The sequence below is a fragment of the Scophthalmus maximus genome, chromosome 18 (assembly GCF_022379125.1).
Source record: "Scophthalmus maximus strain ysfricsl-2021 chromosome 18, ASM2237912v1, whole genome shotgun sequence".
In the NCBI taxonomy this organism is placed as follows: Eukaryota; Metazoa; Chordata; class Actinopteri; order Pleuronectiformes; family Scophthalmidae; genus Scophthalmus; species Scophthalmus maximus.
In genome coordinates this window covers 51,653-69,931 of record NC_061532.1, presented here as the reverse complement: position 1 = coordinate 69,931, position 18,279 = coordinate 51,653, and the positions used below count along the sequence as shown (strand labels likewise).

General features: G+C 44.6%; 1 protein-coding gene and 1 long non-coding RNA gene across 4 annotated transcripts in view; both read right to left on the bottom strand.

The window, feature by feature from the left end:
• Positions 1-2,303, bottom strand: part of LOC118290640 (potassium channel subfamily K member 10-like) — a 75,820-nt gene extending 73,517 nt beyond the window's left edge. Inside the window, exon 1 of the mRNA XM_035618417.2 lies at positions 1,812-2,303. Within this exon, the coding sequence (XP_035474310.2) occupies positions 1,812-1,866 (55 nt within the window). The 5' untranslated portion in view covers positions 1,867-2,303. The remainder of the gene's footprint in view (positions 1-1,811) is intronic.
• Positions 2,304-8,142: 5,839 nt separating this feature from the next.
• Positions 8,143-11,540, bottom strand: LOC118283719. 3 transcript variants are annotated; one of them, XR_007030103.1, is made up of 4 exons: positions 11,491-11,534; positions 9,624-9,777; positions 9,222-9,327; positions 8,143-8,519 (listed from the first exon to the last, which is right to left on the bottom strand). It is a non-coding gene; the product is annotated as an uncharacterized LOC118283719 (long non-coding RNA). The 3 variants fall into 3 exon arrangements; XR_007030104.1 differs by having other exon boundaries at positions 8,143-8,477; XR_007030102.1 differs by lacking the exon at positions 9,624-9,777 and having other exon boundaries at positions 8,143-8,477; positions 11,491-11,540.
• Between the last annotated feature and the right edge of the window lie 6,739 nt (positions 11,541-18,279).

The following is an 18,279-nucleotide window of genomic DNA, read 5'->3' as shown; positions in this document are numbered from 1 at the left end:
CTGCCCGTCACCCGGACCGGGAGCAGGGAGACAGTTTCTCTGCTCCGGGACCAACCCCTTATTTACCCTCCGGCAGCGCGGTGAACACACACACACACAGACTTTCGTGTGGACCGACGTGTTGCTGCATTTGTTATTGGACATCAGCTGTAACATTAGCTGCTAGCATGTACATGGACTTCTAGCTGTATCGCTCCACACACTGCTCCATTCACAGTCATACAACAGGATCAATAATAAATATCCAAGAGTGGTTTCCTCTTGGATATTGCTTATACGGAAACTTGGACACATCTGTCGTTTTCTTCCGCCTGTTTAACTGTTTTCGCTCAGATGCCCGTAGTGCGACGGTAATAATCCTCCGTGTGGAAACAGTGAGCGGTACAATGTTAGTTTAATTGATTAAACAAAGCTTTGAGGCAAAATTATTTGGCTGGATGATTTTTAGTAAGTGTGTTCCACTCAAATGTCGGGATATCTGTGTCTCTGCTGCATCGAGTTTGTCCAGTTCTGACCAGCGTTTTGAACATCCATCTCTTCCAAGTCAATATAAATATAAAGAATATACATAAATAGTGCAATTGTTTGTAATGTGCAATCAGTTACCAGTAATGTGCAGAAGAAGGTGAAGGTGTCCAGAGTGTCTGTCAGACAGACCTGAGGAGTTTGTGTCAGGACAGAGTTCCTGTAACGATGTAACTCGTGACAGCGAAGCTGAATGAGTCTGTCTGTCCAGTGTGTGTGTGTGTGTGTGTGTGTGTGTGTGTGTGTGTGTGACTTGGGTCGTAAAAGCTCTTAGTGTTAAGAATAGAAAAAGCTACTGTCCAGACAGTAAATGCAGTCCACTTAGTAAATACCCACAGAACCTGGAATACCAAAGCAGACTATCTTTATGTTTTTGACTGTTGGTCAGACAAAAGAAACAATCTGAAGAACTCCAACTACTGTTGACCTTTTGAATCAGTTAATCAAGGACAAAGGTGATGGGTAATAAAGAGAGTTCCTAGAAAACCTTGGAACTAGTCATCTCATAATCTCCATCAGCAGATGAAAACAAAAGACAGAGATGTACAAGTAAAAAAAGAAAAGCTGGTTAGATGCATTTGAAAGCTCTGGGAAAGAAAGTAGTAAGTGGACCTCGAGTTAGAGTGTTAATATACAAGTGGTTTTCACCTTCTCCAGTGATCAACACAGTGTGAGTGTTGAGACGCAATTCGTCTGTTCACTAAATGTGATCGTGACAAACACCTGGAACACTTTAAAGGAATTATGTAACTCAGATCGCGTCTCTCTCATCTGAATATCACATCTCTCCAGAAGGCCATGTGCTGAACCTTTCCATCACCTCAACAGCGGACGCCTGAGGACGTGACACACATGTAGGATCAGGGGATGGATGAGCTCATGTTTCTGTCTGACCCTGTGAGCTGACTGACAGCGTCTGTTTACATCTTCCCGCGGAGCCTCGCCGTGTCATGAACCATCTCATGAACCATCTCATGAACCAATCCTCTATACCAGCCCACCGCCGCATGTTTCCTTCGTGTGGTGGAGGCGCGACTGCAGTATTTTGGCACAACAAACTGCTGCACTGTGTCTAGAAAGTCAATGTGTGGTCAACATGAATCTTTCATTGCTATAGAAACAGCTGAGACCAGGTCCAGTTCCTCAGACTGCAGCACTTGTCCACAAGCAGAGATGAGGTATTCTTAAAAAAGAACTTGAACCATGTACACAACAGGAGATAATACAGCTGCAACCACACTGCAGCCTGTACAAAAAGAACGCATCGGACTAATTGGTGGTCTAACCTGGTGGAGGGTTCATGCTCCCTGGTTTTCTTGGATTCTCAGTCGGAAATTTCATCTTGATTCTCTGGCTGTTGCTGCTGGGGGAAATGTCTTTAGGTCCTGTCGGCCGCTTCAGTCGACTTGAGCCGAGAGGATGGAAAACGGCAGGGAGTCAAGACACATCATGCGCGGCGTGCTGCTGCTGCTGCGGCGGCTGAGGGCTGCTCCTCTCCTCCTCTCTCCTCTCCTCTCCTCTCCTCCTCTCCTCCTCTCCTCTTCTCTCCTCTCCTCTCCTCTCCTCCGCGGTCTTCAGGAGCGCACACCCACACCTCGCCGCATCACCGTCTGCATCGAGGAGGGCGCGCGCCGCGGGAGACGTTGCCCATCGAAGAATCCAGCGGTTACATGGTGTTCAATTTGTGTTCCTATTGTGCATTTCGACAGGCATCCTGAGCAACGGCTCTACACTGCGAGTGATCAGGATCCGATGCAAAGCAGCTTCTGCTGCGCTTTGGTTGGGGCGCCTGCGTACTACAAGACACGACGTCAGTTCAGTGAAGGGAAAGGAAATGGACCAATGGACCAATGGAAATTACTCTTCTAATTCAGTGTCTAGATGTATTTAATCCAGGTGTGTGCCCTAAGGTTGCATTGTGTTGCGTTCGAGAATAAAATGAACAAATCCTCTAGTATTCGATGTTTATGTAAGTAGATGGTGGTATTGTGTAGGTTGTGGCTATTTCCTGTGTTACACTGAGAGTAAGGTACAGTACAACATATACACAATATAACACACATCATAAGTTATTAATTTACTGTATATATTAGCAAACCTTGTGTATCTATATGTATTGCCGATTGTAATTAGCAAAGAAGGAAATCTTTATTTGGGGCAAAAAGATTAATTTGGGCAAAAAAGCAGGTTTTTGAGTGAGAGACTCTGTAACATTGTATAATATTCATCTTATCTGATTTTATTTGTATAGCGCCAAATGACATCATACATTATCTCAGGCACTTAACACAGTGAGGTGGAGTCCTGGTCCTGACAATATCACAGAGAATCACAAGACCAAACAAAAAAATTCATATCAACAACCTTTTTTATGAAATCTGAACCTGTTCTCCACTCGGTTCTTCCTGCTCACATAAATCGCCAACTTTGCTTCTTTTAGAAAATTTAGGAGCTGCCACTTCTCTTTGTTGTTGTTGTAGCCAGCTCCCATGATAAAAACCCTCATAAAAAACACGTTAAAGAGACTAAAAGCCATTGTCTCATGGTGAGTACAAAATGGACAGTGGTTTAAAACAGCAGGGTTAAATAAAGCTTCGGAGGCAATAGCACCATGTAAAGTTCTCAACTGGAGGACTGTCTTTTTGACAGGTTTGTATAAAATCCTCCACTGTGGGCAAAGTCCATTTTCTCCACATCGTTGTGACCACACAGTGAAGGGTGTGTTGCTCAGTCCAGACCTGTGGATGCTTTTTATACAGTTTGAGTAGAGTGTTATTTTGTCAGCTCTGTGTACAGTCAGGGATTTTCAGTAAGGGGCCGGTCAGTTCTTCCAGCTCCGGGCTCATGAATAACTCCGGGAAAGTCTCTGCAAGATCGGGTTTAGTCTTTTTCAGGTGATACTCGTTGAGGAGGTTCCTCTCCTTCCCAGAGATCCTCTGGGCCAAACGCACACGACTGCAGCCCCAACAGCGAGCCCACAGCCTAGGCATCGCTCAGTGCCAGCCCCACTGCATCCACCAGCTGCTGTAGTGTGAGAGTCCCAGAACGGATCAGTGCCTCCGTCAGGCCGGGTGTTGTGTTGCTGCTGACGTCCAGTCTGGTTCCATGGATCAGTGGTTCTCTAAACAACCACTGCAGAGAGTCGGCTTCGCGACACCTTTTATTATTAAAAATGCCCATGATTTAAAAATAACTTGATAAACTGGAAGTAGCCATACATACATTCCACTACTGTGGCTCGAACGGACTGCCATTCATGCAGTAAGAAATGTTTCACCAAATATGTGTGGGTTTTCTTTTTTCTGAGAATATTATATCTGTGTTGGGTGAACCTGGTTAGGATTGTATTTACAGTTTCACCCACATACTGCAAGCCACATTGTTTGCACCTAATCACATAAATACAGCTTCCGGACTTTGGATCACCATGACACTGGGACTTAAAAACATTGCTATTGTGCTGATTACGCAACCAAACCTGGTGCTGAAAAGATTCCCTGTGACCTCCGAGTCTAGGGTTTTAAAGTGATCTGAGTTTGGCTGTCACTAATACCACTTTCACACCAAAATTACCGTGTAGACCCAGGTTTTTTAAACACGGGTCGACCCGCGTTTAACCAGCTATTGGCCACTTTCATACTGTGAGCAGACCAGGGTGTGATGATCGTGTAGTGACAGTCGGCGGACGTAGATGGCGGTAGAGAGCGGTGCACGCCGTAAAACAAAGAGGAAGAACATGGTAGTAAAACAACAGAAAGCATGGTCAACGTTACCTTCTTGTACTTGTCACTCTTTCAAAGTTTACAAACTCAGCGCAGTGTCACGAGCCGAGCCTGGCCCTTTAAGCAGGTGGCACTATTGGTGTGTATGAGAGAAGAAGAAGGTTGTCGCTGTTGTTGTGTTCGTAGCTGCAGCCATAAGGAGAACGGGCTCCGCACATCATCCATGTGGCCATAAACTGTCGGTCACATGGATGATGTGTAATGAGAGACCGCCTGATGAGGCCGTGTGTTGCCGAAGGGGGTCGAAATAATATGCCCCATTCTGAACCTCATCCATGATCTGGATTGTGTTAGGTGTTACCACCAACGAACCAAAGCTAGGCTAAGCGAGCTAGCTACATGCGAGAGGTGTCTTTACTACAGCTGGTGATGTACCAGCAGTTACCGACGGAGGAGTCGAGCCTTCATTTCCTCCGTCATCGCGCAAATTAGCGGGTTCACCCGGTGTGACATCACATCAATGCCGATCGGAGGTGAAGCCAATTATTACCCGGGTCTATTGCAGAGTCATTTGTCCCGGGGCTGAATGTTGATTAAACGTTTCCACACTGCAGAAATTGCCTGTGTTAGCGTGTTTAAACGGGTTTTTTGGCCAGTGTGAAAGGGGCTTAAGTGCGACTGCAGATTTTTGTTCTTCCTGAATGCTGCAATGATCCTATGGTCCTGTAGTAGCTGAGCTCCCTGTGTAAAAGACTGAAAATTGTTTTTGACCACTCTGACTAGTTTAAAAATAGAAGGGGAAAATGGGAGGAGAATGGGAGGAGAATCTTAAACAATAGGCTTGGTCAGAGTAAAAGACCTAAAGCACTTTCTAAGAAAAGTCCTGCAGTACCTCCTAGTGGTCAAAACCGAAAACATCACCTTTGTAGCCTGTAAAAAATCAGAACACTGAGTGCAAATTCTGTGGAATCTAAGCAGTTGTGACTTTACCAAACCAGCATACGTGTGCCTGGGATGGTGGCTAGTCTTGTGGAGAGGACTGTGGGTGTCAGTCTCTTTAAAGAAAACCTTGATGTCAAGTCGGTGGGTCTCCTGGAAGTTACTGCATTTAAAAGTTGTCCTGTCCAGGAAATCCACAGACGTGCTACTAACAGTCGATTTAAGTTTGATAGAGTTGTTGTGGTTGTTTAAGGTGGTCAAAAATTCACCAAATTCCTCTCTCGAGCGCGTCCAAACACCCCAAATGTCGTCCAAATATCGGTAATAATGGGCAGGTTTCTTACTGCATGAGGCCAATGAGGCTGAGTTTTCCCATTGAGCCATAAATATGTTGGCATATGTGGGGGCAAATTTCTTTCCCATGGCAGTGCCTTTAATTTGATGGAAAAACTTGATATCAAATTCAAAATCGTTCAAATTGATCTCTAGTAGTTGAAGCAGCTCTTTATGTGACCAGTAGTGACTGTCGACTTTTTGTTGAATAATTGTGATTTTTGATTTAGGTGTTGGATACTATAAGGTTCAGTTTTAGGGCAAGGAATTCAAAGGATGATTCTGAGGGGAGAGTGAGTTCTGCGATCTGAGCACAAATCTCTGCATGTCTCTCACAGCTTTCACAGCTGTTAGTTTGTGAAAAAAAAGTTAGCAAATTTCATAGCATCTATATTAGTGAGCATTTTGCTCTCATATGCATGTTTCACACTACCTCTTATATGTCAGTGACATCCTCACATCTGTTAGTTTGTGAAAAAAAACCTTAGCAAATTTCATATGTTATGATCCTGGGTCATGTGTATCTGTGTGTTTGGGTTGTTTGCCCTCCCTGCCAGGGGGAGGTTCTGCTCCTGTTGTCTGTTTTTCAGGTAGTGATTGGAGGATGGAGATTGGCCAGAAACTAATCAGGCTGGATTTAAGGAGGATGCCTGCTGATGGTGACGCTCTGCTCTTCCCGACTTCCAGACTGACGTGCTGTGTTTTGTTAGACTTTGTATTATCGAGTGACGAATCATTGTTTGTTAGATATTGTTTAGATAACCTTTTGAATGGAGCAGTCCTGGTATTGTAGGGGTGAGTAGCCATTTTGTTTTGTGAATTGTTTTCTCCTCTGTTAACGTTACGGAGGCAGGTAAGAATCCTGTATTTTCTTTTGTGCTATTTTTGTTTGATAGGTAATTTAGTATCATTAAAAAGACTTTCTGTTTGTTGTTTTGGCTCACCCTGAAGACAAAATGCCGTTTTGGACTGCAAATTCCTTGTTTAAATCCATTTTAGAAATCTATATTGTTACAATATATTGCTATATTGTCTCTTCCCTTCTCTCTAACAACTAACCCTCCCTCTTCCTCTCATACTGGACCTGTCTGCCACAACCTTTGCTCCCTGTCTCCGTCCTCTCTTGGCTCATTTGTCCAGCTCTCCCCTCAGCCTATCTGCTGCTAAAAGCTCTGTCTTTCTCCAACCCCAAGAAACGTTTTTCCATTTCCCTCCTCAATCCCCCCTCCCCCACCTCCCTCCTCCACTTTGTAAACTACTTTGCAAAAAAGATAGATGACATTTGCTCCTCATTTCCTGACCCCCCTGCTGACACTGCCTCTCCTTCACCCTCCGCATCTCCTTCTATAGTTGCTTTTTCACCACTCCCTCCCAGTGAGGTTCTATCCTTGGTCTCTAACTACCACCCCACCACATGCCCCCTTGACCCTATCCCCTCTCACCTTCTTCAGTCTATTGCTCCTCACCTCTTTCCCTTCCTCACCCATCTCATCAATACCTCTCTGACAACAGGTTTCTTCCCCAACACTCTTAGAGAAGCAAGAGTGAATCCTCTTTTAAAGAAAACTACACTCGAGCCATCTGATGTGAAAATATACAGACCGTTCTCTCTTCTTCCATTTCTTTCCAAAACTCTTGAACGTGCTGTCTTAACTCAACTTTCTGCATATCGCCACCACATCAACCTTCTTGACCCCCACCAGTCAGGATTGAAGGCAGGGCACTCAACAGAGACTGCCCTCCTAGCTGTCACAGAGGAACTCCACACACCTCGAGCAGCCTCCCTCTCCTCTGTTGTCATCCTGCTCGACATCTCAGCAGCTTTGACACAGTGAACCACCAGAGCCTCCTCTCCACCCCCCAACAACTGGGAGTCTCAGGCTCGACACTCTCCCTGTTTGCATCCTACCTCAAGGGCCGCACCTACAGGGTTATTTCGAGAGGATCGACCCCGCAACCACACCACTGTGGTCCCTCAAGGCTCTGTTCTGGGCCCCATCATCTCTCTTTGTTCACCGGGTCATTAGGATCTGTCATTCACTCGCATGGCTTTTCTTACCATAGATACACACTTTGCACAATCCGAAACGCAGGTGGCAGCACGTGGCATGTCTCTCACAGCTTTCACAGCTGTTAGTTTGTGAAAAAAACGTTAGCAAATTTCATAGCATCTATATTAGTGAGCATTTTGGTCTCATATGCATTTTCAATAGCTCAGTCAATTCTGAATTTATTGACATCAAACTACCTCTTATATGTCTCTGACATCTTCTCACTGTACACCAATGACCGCCCAGACACCCTAGGACGCATGTGCAAAATGAGGGAGCTCGAGGTCACTTCCTTCTCGTAGCTGCCGTTGACTCCTAATCAAATTTTTTTTCCAAAAGTTGGCCAATTTTTTACGGAAATGTGTTGAAGGGCTGAGTAGGTGGCCTCAGTCTGACCCCAGAGGTGAAAGAACCATGTGTGTAGCAACTTCCTATGCAAAGATATGAACTTACACCTAAAGATATATATATATATATATGTTCATGTTCAACTTAACAGCATTTGAACAGTGATAGACATTGACCTGAAACTTGTTGTGTTAGGGTTTCCGAGGTCATACACTTGGCACCAGTGAAGCCATGTTTTTTTATTTTAATAACGTCACAGACCTGTTATTGTTCAATATCGTGTAACTGAATTTCATTTGTCCCTGTAAGAATTACGATGGCGGCCGCGTAATTATTAGTTTGTTCGTTATCTGAATTAACTAGACAAATCATTCCAGCTTTAGTACGTTCATCCTCCGTGTCCATGGCTGTAGTTTCCCGCGTTGATACAAATTAAGCCGCAGGCTCCAGTCGTGGTGGAGTCAATTCCTTTAAGTTACACCTTGAAGTTTGGGTGAGAAGCAATTGTCTTTGTCTTTGTTGGCTCTGTACAGGTCGTTCTTAATCAGGGTCAGGACCACTGTAAAAAAAAATCCCATAAAAAAATGGTCAAATGATGAATCTGCCAAACAAAAAATAATAAAGATTTACAGTTATTTTCATTCAAGGTTCTCCAGGTATTTTTATGTATTTCCATAAATTATTACGATCAAACACCTTCAATAAAGTGGAAGAACTAAAAGTTCTGCATCAAAAAGCCTTTATTTTAGATATTTTTCCTAAATTGTTATGATCAAACACCTTCACGAGAGGTCAAATGACTAGCACTAGCAACTGCCAAAAAAGACTGTTCAGTTAAAGTCAAATTTCCTAATAAACCTATTAAAATAAATACATTTACAGAAATTTGCATTCAAGGTTCTGGAGAAAAATATTGTGATCTTTCCTATTTTCTAAACCTGTTATACACCTATTACAAAAAAATGTACAAACCACTATGAATTCTTTAACACTTTTATTCAAATTATTCAGATGTAAATTTGCAATAGCAATTTTCACAAACAGGTCTTCAGAGCTTCTAGAGGAATTGTAAAACTAAAAATGGCATTTCTCCATGTGTATATCTTATCTGTTACGAGTGCTGCTGAGTTGTGGTCTGTCATTAGCTTGTATTTTCCAATTCAGGTTTATATTGTTTTCCACAATAATTTCCTGACCCCTGGGGGCTCTGTAAAGTTCTAATAATATATCTGGACAAACATTAGAGTCTTTGAATTCAGTATCCTAACTATACAGTGTATTAATAAATAAAATTAAAACATACCACAACAGGTCAATGAATCTCTACCAGAAGTGACAGTGCAACGTAGCAGATAAATAATAATCTTCCTCCTAATTGCCAGTAATCAGCTGGATCCTTGGTGCAATCTCTAGTGAAAAAGAGAAAAAAGGACACACTGAGATTCCCTGAAAAGTCCTTTAAAAGTAGGGTTTCATATTTTACCATTCCTTTTAACAAGCTTAAAGGCTCAAAACATGCCAAAACATGTTTTTAAAACTAAAATGTGTTATACAAGTAGGGAACTCCAGCTCAGTGCATCATGTTTGTGAATGAACAGTGGAGAGAGTGAGAGAGCATGTGTGTGTCGGTGAGTATGAAGTTAAAGCTGTGAACGTAGCAGTAAAGCAGTATTCAGACTTTTTACTCAGTACTTAGTTAAGGCACCTTTTGGCAGCCGTCACAGCCTCGAGTCTTCAGGGGTATGACCCAACAAGCTTTGGCCCACGTGGATCTGAGGATTTTCCTCTCTTAAGATCCTCTTAGGATCTGTCAGTTTGGATGAGAACCGTCGGTGGACAGCCATTTTCAGATCAGAGTTCTGAAAAACACAACCCTATTTAAGTTTAAAATATTAAATTCAGTTCTTTGGTTAGAAAATGACATGCCTAATTACAACTTACAATGGGTTAAATATATTTACAGTTGGATAGTTTATCAAAGCTGCGTACAAGGGGTGCAGATTTGAAGGTCCAGAGAGACGTATGAATTTATCAGTCGCACTTCTTTGAATTGGTGGTGGTCTGGCTGTAAAACCAGGGCATACCCTGCCCCACCTGTCCCTTATAAACAAGCCATCTATGTATGACAGTCTCTAATTTGTGTCATATACCTTTTTGCATTTCAAGGCCAATGCCATGTCATTACAGCACTGCCACTGTATCACCACGCTCCAAAAAGATAGTCCAGAGTGTCTCTGTCAGAAAGAGGTGAGGTGTTGTACAGTCTAACAGCTTGTGGCAGGAAAGACTTCTGATAAGAAGTAGGGCTGAACGATTTGGGGAAACCATCGAATCGTGATTTTTTTAACAGATATTGCGATTTGATTTGCGATTATAATTAGTGCACGCGCGCACACACAAACATACACACTGACAAAACGAGATGTGTTGAAGAGGAGAAGGGTAGAGCTCTCTTTTGTAGGCCTTTTTAACGAGGGAATAGTCGTGGTATTCGTCACCTCACGGTGCCACGTGAAACATTTTCATACGGAGTAACAGTCTCAAACAACTCTCGTGTGGTTCTGTGTTTGTCACTTCTGTCACTGACTTGTTGGCCGTACACTCGTCATGTAGCCGCTGTGGCGCTGTGTGAAGCGCCTATACAGGGTGGTGGTGTTGCCCCGTGAAGTAGCAACAGTAGCGCGGCATGTTCTGCACAACACCTGACGCTGCGCAGCATCGCCCTTTTTAAAACCGATATGCTGTTCCTCTTCGAAATTAAAGTCTCTGCTGTATCAGTCGAGCTTGAGGACATTGCGCAGCAGGTTAGTGCAGCGTGACTCATGCTTGTTTTGGAACCGAGGGCTCCACTCGCTCGTGTATCACGTGACCCGTATAATCGCATCCCTTTCGGTTAGAAAACCGCGCTTCATCATATCACGATATTATCGCAAATGCAATTAATCGTTCAGTCCTAATAAGAACTGGAATTGATTAAATTCAAACGATTTAACATTTAACAAATATTTAGAAGTGAAAGTACATCTAAGCCCGAAGCCCCTAGTTATTGTACAGCATTAAAAAGCCCTATTCTCCTACTATTTGAAATATGTCCTATAGTTTAGTATAACAATTAACAGTACAGTAATATCTACCTTGCAGTTAATATACCCTGATAAATACTGTTACCGTCCATGCTTTAACTTGTACCACCCAGCTCCAGACTAGGCTGGTTTAAGTTAACTGACATTATGCTGGTCTGGCAGCAGGTCCTAACGTTAGCTAATGTCAGTGGAAAAACAACAGCAGTGAGAAACAGGGTTTTCACAAGCTGCTGGTATTGGGGCAGTGAAATGACCATGTGGGTAATGGTCCTTAAAGCAGAGAAAATTATTCATTTGGTTGGGTTGAGGGTGGATCACACCCAGATTTGGATGGTGTCAGTGCCGATATTTTCTCTACTAAACTACAAGCTAGATACTGACTCACCAGTACAATGACACTAGCTTGGGACACGGACAGTATGAATGACCACATGTTACCACAACATTACATTAAAATGAGTTACGCCATTGTTTAGCTGAGTTTCTTACCACTTCAGTTAACACACCTCGCGCTCATCAGGGGTTGAGCTAAGTCTTTCGTTATGACCTTTCACTTTCACTAGCTTGACCAATCAGTGGACTGTCCGGAGGCGGGCTTAAGGTTTTGATTGGCTAAAGCGAAAGAGAATTCATTGGCTGTTGGCCAAGCTCATCAACAAAAAAAAATTCCTTTCACCAGCTAAGCAATTTGAAACATTTACATTTGTAATATGTAATTAATGTTTATTTCAGGGGAAACAGAACATTAGATTTCACCACTCTTGGCTACATAATGATTCTTACAAATGAAACTCACCTTCTGAACATCCCCGCTGAGAGCCTGTGGCATTTGTCTGCAGAGTCTTGGGTCACAGCTGCAAGTGGCGGCATATTTGAATGTATGTAACAGTGGCTGTGTCTGAAATCATGCACTCATTCACTATCCCCAACTCAATATCAAGTGAAAAGTCTTTAAAAGAAAAATCCATATATTATATCTATAAAAAATAGCCATAAGATGCAACCAAAAAAAATGTGGCTGCATCGCTTCCTAGAGTTTTCAGTACTTTTGTATAAGTTTGTTAACAAACAGCCCGGACATAAGCTACAGTTTATTCTCATGAGTCATTACATGAGAAGCGAGTGTGGTGCTACTTTTCTGTAGATAGAACTACTGTCATGATCTTGTGTTCTCATTTCCTGTTTTATTTTGAATTAGTTCATTGTGTTGTTTCACTTCCTGTCCTGTGTCTTGTTTCTGGTGTCTTGTTTTTTCCTGTGTCCTGCCCCTGTGATTGTCTGCACCTGTTCCTAATGTGTCTCACCTGTGTTCTAATTGCCCTGCCCTCCTTGTGTGTATTTAGTCTCTGTGCTTCCCTTTGTCTGTGTTGGATCGTCTGTTTTTTCATGTTGTCTGGCCCGGTCTGTTCCTGTCTGTCCCTGCTCTTTGCCCCTGTCTGTGTCTGCATTTTTCCCCCTGGCTCCAGTGTTTGGATTGCCTTTCTTTGCTGCATTTTGTGGACACCTTTAGTTGTATGCTAGTTTTTGTTTTATTATTAAATATTCTGTTTCCCTACATCTGCATTTGGGTCCTGCTTTCTGCTCAGTCGTGACAGAACGATCCAACCTCAAAATGGACCCAGCAGGTGATTTTTTTGATTTAGATCTTCGTGAATTAATTTACACCCTGACTTGTATTCATGGACAATTTAATAGAGAGATGGGATGGGAATACAAGGAGGGGTGTCTGCGCATGGCACGCAGGGAAGTTTCCCAGAGGCCCTGGTTGAAGAGTTCGTTTCCTGGCTGGTTCAAGGACTTTTTGAATTCTCCGGACCCCCACCCAGTCTTCCAGTGTGCCTTCCAGCCAGCACCCCAGTTGGCTAGCATCAGGCCTGCTAGCATCCAGCCAGCACCCCAGTTGGCTAGCATCAGGCCTGCTAGCATCCAGCCAGCACCCCAGTTGACTAGCATCCAGCCAGCACCCCAATTGGCTAGCATCAGGCCTGCTAGCATCCAGCCAGCCTCCCAGTGTGCCATCCAGCCAGCACCCCAGGTGGCTAGCGTCAGGCCTGCTAGCATCAGGGTTCCGAGGGTACAGCCGGTCTCCACGTCGTCAGTCGGAGGACCAATCGACACGTTCCCCGTCGTTGGTTCGGCCGACGTCTGCTCCTCCTCGGTGCCAGTTGGAGGACCAATCGACACTTTCCCCGTCGGTGGTTCGGCTGACGTCTGCTCCTCCTCGTCCTCAGTTGGTAGGGGAAAGAGTGGCATTTCAGTTGAGGAGCTTTTTGACATAATACGAGAACTCCAGGGATTTTTGGATGATTCGGCTCGAGCTAAGAACAGGCCAACAATGTCGGCAGGCCTGCGGCTTGCTTGCCTCCAGCCGTCCTCCACGTCTTCAGTCAATGGACCGATCAACACGTCACTCGTCCGTGGTCCGGCCGACGCCCGTGCCTCGTCTCCAGTCGAAGGACCGATCGACGCATTCCTCGTTGGTGGTCCGGTCGACGCCTGTTCATCGTCCGTCGGAGGACTGATCGACACATCCGTCGTCGGTGGTCCGGCCGACGCCTGTTCCTCGTCTTCAGTCGGTGGACCGTTCGACGCGTTCCTCGTCGGTGGTCTGGCCAACGCCTGCCCCTCCTCGTCTTCAGTCAGTGGACCGAGCGACGTCTGCCCCTCCTCGTCTCCAGACGAAGGACCGATCGACGCGTTCCTCGTCGGTGGTCCGGTCGACGTCTGCCCCTCCTCGTCTGCAGTTCGGTGGACTGATCGACGCGTTCCTCGTCGGTGGTCCGGCCGAGCTCTGCCCCTCTACGTCGCCAGTCGATGGACCGATCGACACGTTCTTCGTCGGGGGTCCAGTCGACGTCTGCTCCTGTCGTGCCTGCCTGCAAGGCCTCTTGGCCGTCCCCCAGAACTGTCGTGCCTGCCTGCAAGGCCTCTTGGCCGTCCCCCAGAACTGTCGTGCCTGCCTGCAAGGCCACCGGGCCTTCCCCCAGAACTGTCGTGCCTGCCTGCAAGGCCACCGAGCCTTCCCCCAGAACTGCTACGCCCGCATGCCCGGCCTCCAGGCCGTCCCCCAGAGCTCCTACGCCTGCTGGAACCCCCCAGCAAAACCCCTGTCCAGTTCCCCAGTGACAGTTTTTTCAGTCCGTCCTGGCCCCCTTCCATCCACCCTGCTCTGTGTAGATTTTTTTCGTCTGGAATTCGGTCCTTAAGAGGGGGGTTATGTCATGATCTTGTGTTCTCAATTCCTGTTTTATTTTGAATTAGTTCATTGTGTTGTTTCACTTCCTGTCCTGTGTCTTGTTTCTGGTGTCTTGTTTTTTCCTGTGTCTCCTGCCCCTGTGATTGTCTGCACCTGTTCCTAATGTGTCTCACCTGTGTTCTAATTGCCCTGCCCTCCTAGTGTGTATTTAGTCTCTGTGCTTCCCTTTGTCTGTGTTGGATCGTCTGTTTTTTCATGTTGTCTGTTCCTGCTCTTTGCCCCGGTCTGTTTCTGCATTTTTCCCCCTGGCTCCATTGTTTGGATTGCCTTTGTTTGCTGCATTTTGTGGACACCTTTAGTTGTATGCTAGTTTTTGTTTTATTATTAAATATTCTGTTTCCCTACATCTGCATTTGGGTCCTGCTTTCTGCTCAGACGTGACAACTACAGTGAGATGCACCATCTGTTACAACAATGTGCCACACAGTAGCAATACAAGGGAACTCTTCAAACATCTAAAAACAATGCAATCTGAAAGTCATAAGGAGGAGCAAAAGCAAAAATATGACTGCACCAGCAAATAACAGTTTCTTTTGGGCTGTTTTTGAAGTTTAAAACAAAGAAAATGCAAATGTGCACATTTTATGTTCATATTTATGTTATAATTATTTATTGTTATTTTAGTTAAAGTTAGTTTTTGTGTAGTAAATTATTCATGGCCAGCATGTGTCATGTGATTTGAATACCCCTTAAGAGTGGTAGAGTATCGGTATCATTAAAATGATAAAGTATCGGTATTGTATCGAAGGTTCTGGGTTTGTGTCCCGGTTCAAACCAACCAGGGCCTTTCTGTGTGGAGTTTGCTTGTTCTCCCCGTGTATACGTGGGTTCTCTCTGGTTCTGCAGATTCCTCCCACAGTCCAGATGGGGTAAGGTTAATTGTAAAACTCTAAATGGAGCATAGTTGTGAAAGTGAAGATTGTTTGTCTCTGTATGTCTGCCCTGTGAAACGTTGGCGACCCTGTCCGTCGACCTGTCTTTTCCTACCTTTGCCTACTCATTTTACCTTTTGTCAGATTCATTGAGTGAGACCAGAGGCGCTACATGCCTGAAGGTTTCAACCTCTAAAGCAGTGCAGCTTTGTACTCTTTTAAAAAAAAAAAAGGAGACCTATTTCTGTTTGGTGTAATGGAAAAAAGTTGCTAAATTTGTGTCCAGAATTAAAGTTTGAATTTAAAAGTACATATAAATATGGAACTAATAACAAAAATGGAAATAAATGTAATTTGACATTATTGGCAAAATACTTAAAATAACAGTGGGGTTGTTAATCTACATATAATGTCTGTGATTTTACAGACTTTTGCATATCATTTTAAAAAAACAAAAGTACTGTGAACATTGAGTTATTTTCATTTTAGTTATTACATTTTGAGTGCAGCTAGTCCGTGTCCCTGCTGTCCTTTAAGTTTCAGCTTTGCAACCATACTCCACCCAAAACTCGAACCATTCTGTCTCCTGGCTGCGTCTTGCTGTCCTCTCCGCGTCCGACCGGGTTTTCCCGTGTTTTTTATAAAATATATTTATTGGTCATTTTAAATGCTTTGACAGTTGACAGTGCTTACAGGAAAGGTGGAAGAGAGTTGGGAGGACATGCAGCAAATGGTCAGAGTCGAACCCATGTCCGCTGCAGGAGGACTCCAGCCAGTTCTGCCAACTGAGCTAACCGACACCCTGGGCTTCCCTGCGTTGATTCAAATTAAGCCACAGGCTCCACTTGTGGTGGATTCAATTCCTTTAAGTTTCCAGCCTGTATGTAGAAGTTTAGCGAGAAGGGGTTGCCTTCAACTTTCAGCTTTGCAACCATAGTCCACCCGCAACCCAAAGAACGTGGTCTCATCAGCCACCTGGAAGCATAAGCATCCGATGGATAGGATCTGTACTGATGAACAATGTCATGTAACTGAATGTAACTTGTCCGTCTTAGAGGTGTTTTGATTATTTAATGTCAGTGGCTTTCACATTTTATTGACTAATAATGAACCCTGAATAAGAAGTTAGTCACAATAAATGCTGTCTTTAAAGTCTGATTGAGGCTGCCTCTGGCAGGCACAGAGGGTAATTGCAACCACATATAGGACTTATGCTCTGAATTTGACTATCCGTGTTCCCGGAGTTGCCATACAGAAGGAAATATGTATTGAATGGGGTCACACGATGTGATCTACTGAAAAGCGCATGGAGGACAGAGATTTGGGCGTTTCTGGGGTTTGACTCTTTGTCGCTGGTTTCACGTGCGATACCAAAGTTACTCATTGACCTAACCTTTTATTTTTGTAATTTGTGTATTTTATGTAACTATCTACTTTACGCTAATCTCTGCTCTTGTTCTTCATGTTCTGTAATATGTAAAAAAAACTACAATAAAAATGAAGTATATGAAAACAAAAAGGGAAGACAGCCTCCCCCTTCAGGTCCTCATTAAAGTCAAAAAGCGGAGTACTTCCCTGGACACATGGGGCAGGTGTCCTCCGAAGGAAAGTAAGAAAATATATTTACAGATGGAATTATTTTCAGTGAGCAGGGTAACCACGGAACCAAAAAGCACAATAGTGGACCCACTTTTGAAATATTGAACGAAATGATCCTATTAGGCTAATTTAATGTTTCAATCGTTGTTTTTAACGCGTTGGTAACACGTACTGTACTTGTAAACTAACTTTAATAGTCGGTAACTACTTTGCAGGTTAGGCGTTAGGGTTAGTGGGGGCACGTCAGACGGTGCCATTCCTCTTCCCTCATCTGACTTAACTCCTCCTGTCCTCTTCTAACCCTAACCTGCAGTGGTGGTTTGATTTCACTCTGAATTCACCAAAACTACCAGGTTGACATATCAGTACTTCTCAAAGTCTTACCTGAGAGCTGTCGCTGTGTGACTCCTCTCCAATCTTCACTGGCTCAACTCCTGTCCTCTCCAACTGTGTGAAGGAGGCTAATTTACACTGCTCAGAAAAATAAAAGGAACACTTAAACAACACATCTTAGATCTCATTTAATGAACCATACCATACTCAAAATAAAAGTGGAAAATCACATTGCAGGCTGCTCCAACCGCAGCGAAAATTCCTCCAGACAAGTCAAAATGAGGCTCAGTAGTGTGTGTGGCCTCCACGTGCCTGTATGACCTCCCTACAGCGCCTGGGCATGCATCTGATGAGGCGACAGAGGTTCTCCTGAGGGATCGCCTCCCAGACTTGAATTAAAGCATCAGTCAACTCCTGGACAGTCTGTGGTGCAACGTGGCGATGGTGGATGGAACGAGACATGATGTCCCAGATGTGCTCAATTGGATTCAGGTCTGGGGAACTGGCAGGCCAGTCGATAGCATTATATTTTCATCATGGAGGAATTGGTGACACACTAAAGCCACATGACGCCTGGCATTGTCATGCATTAAAAGGAACCCAGGGCCCACTGCACCAGCATATGATCTCACAATGGGTCTGAGGATCTCATTGCGGTACCTAATGGCAGTCAGGGTACCTCTGGCTAGCACATGGAGGGCTGTGCGGCCATCCAAAGAAATGCCTCCCAACACCAATACTGACCCACCACCAAACCGGTCATGCTAGAGGACGTTGCAGGCGGCATAACATTCTCCACGGCATCTCCAGACTCTGTCACGTCTGTCACGTGCTCAGTGGGAACCTGCTCTCATCTGTAAAGAGCACAGGGCGCCACTGGTGCATCTGCCAATATTGGTGTTCTCTGGCAAATGCCAATCGCCGTGCACGGTGTCGGGCTGTAAGAACAAGCCCCACTTGTGGACGTCGGGCCCTAATACCACCCTCGTGGAGTCTGTTTCTGACAGTTTGAGCAGAAACATGAAACCGGACCCTTCACCCCCACACACATACAGAGTGGGTTTACAGTTTTTGTTGCTGCCTTTTTGCAGCTATTCCTCTGTTTCTGACAAAGTCCCCTTATATTTTGGACAGTTCTCTGTGCCAACACAGGGCCCTCTACCTCCTTGCAGTGACTGCACTCAGTTTTGGTGGCCAGTTTACCTCTATGTATGTGAT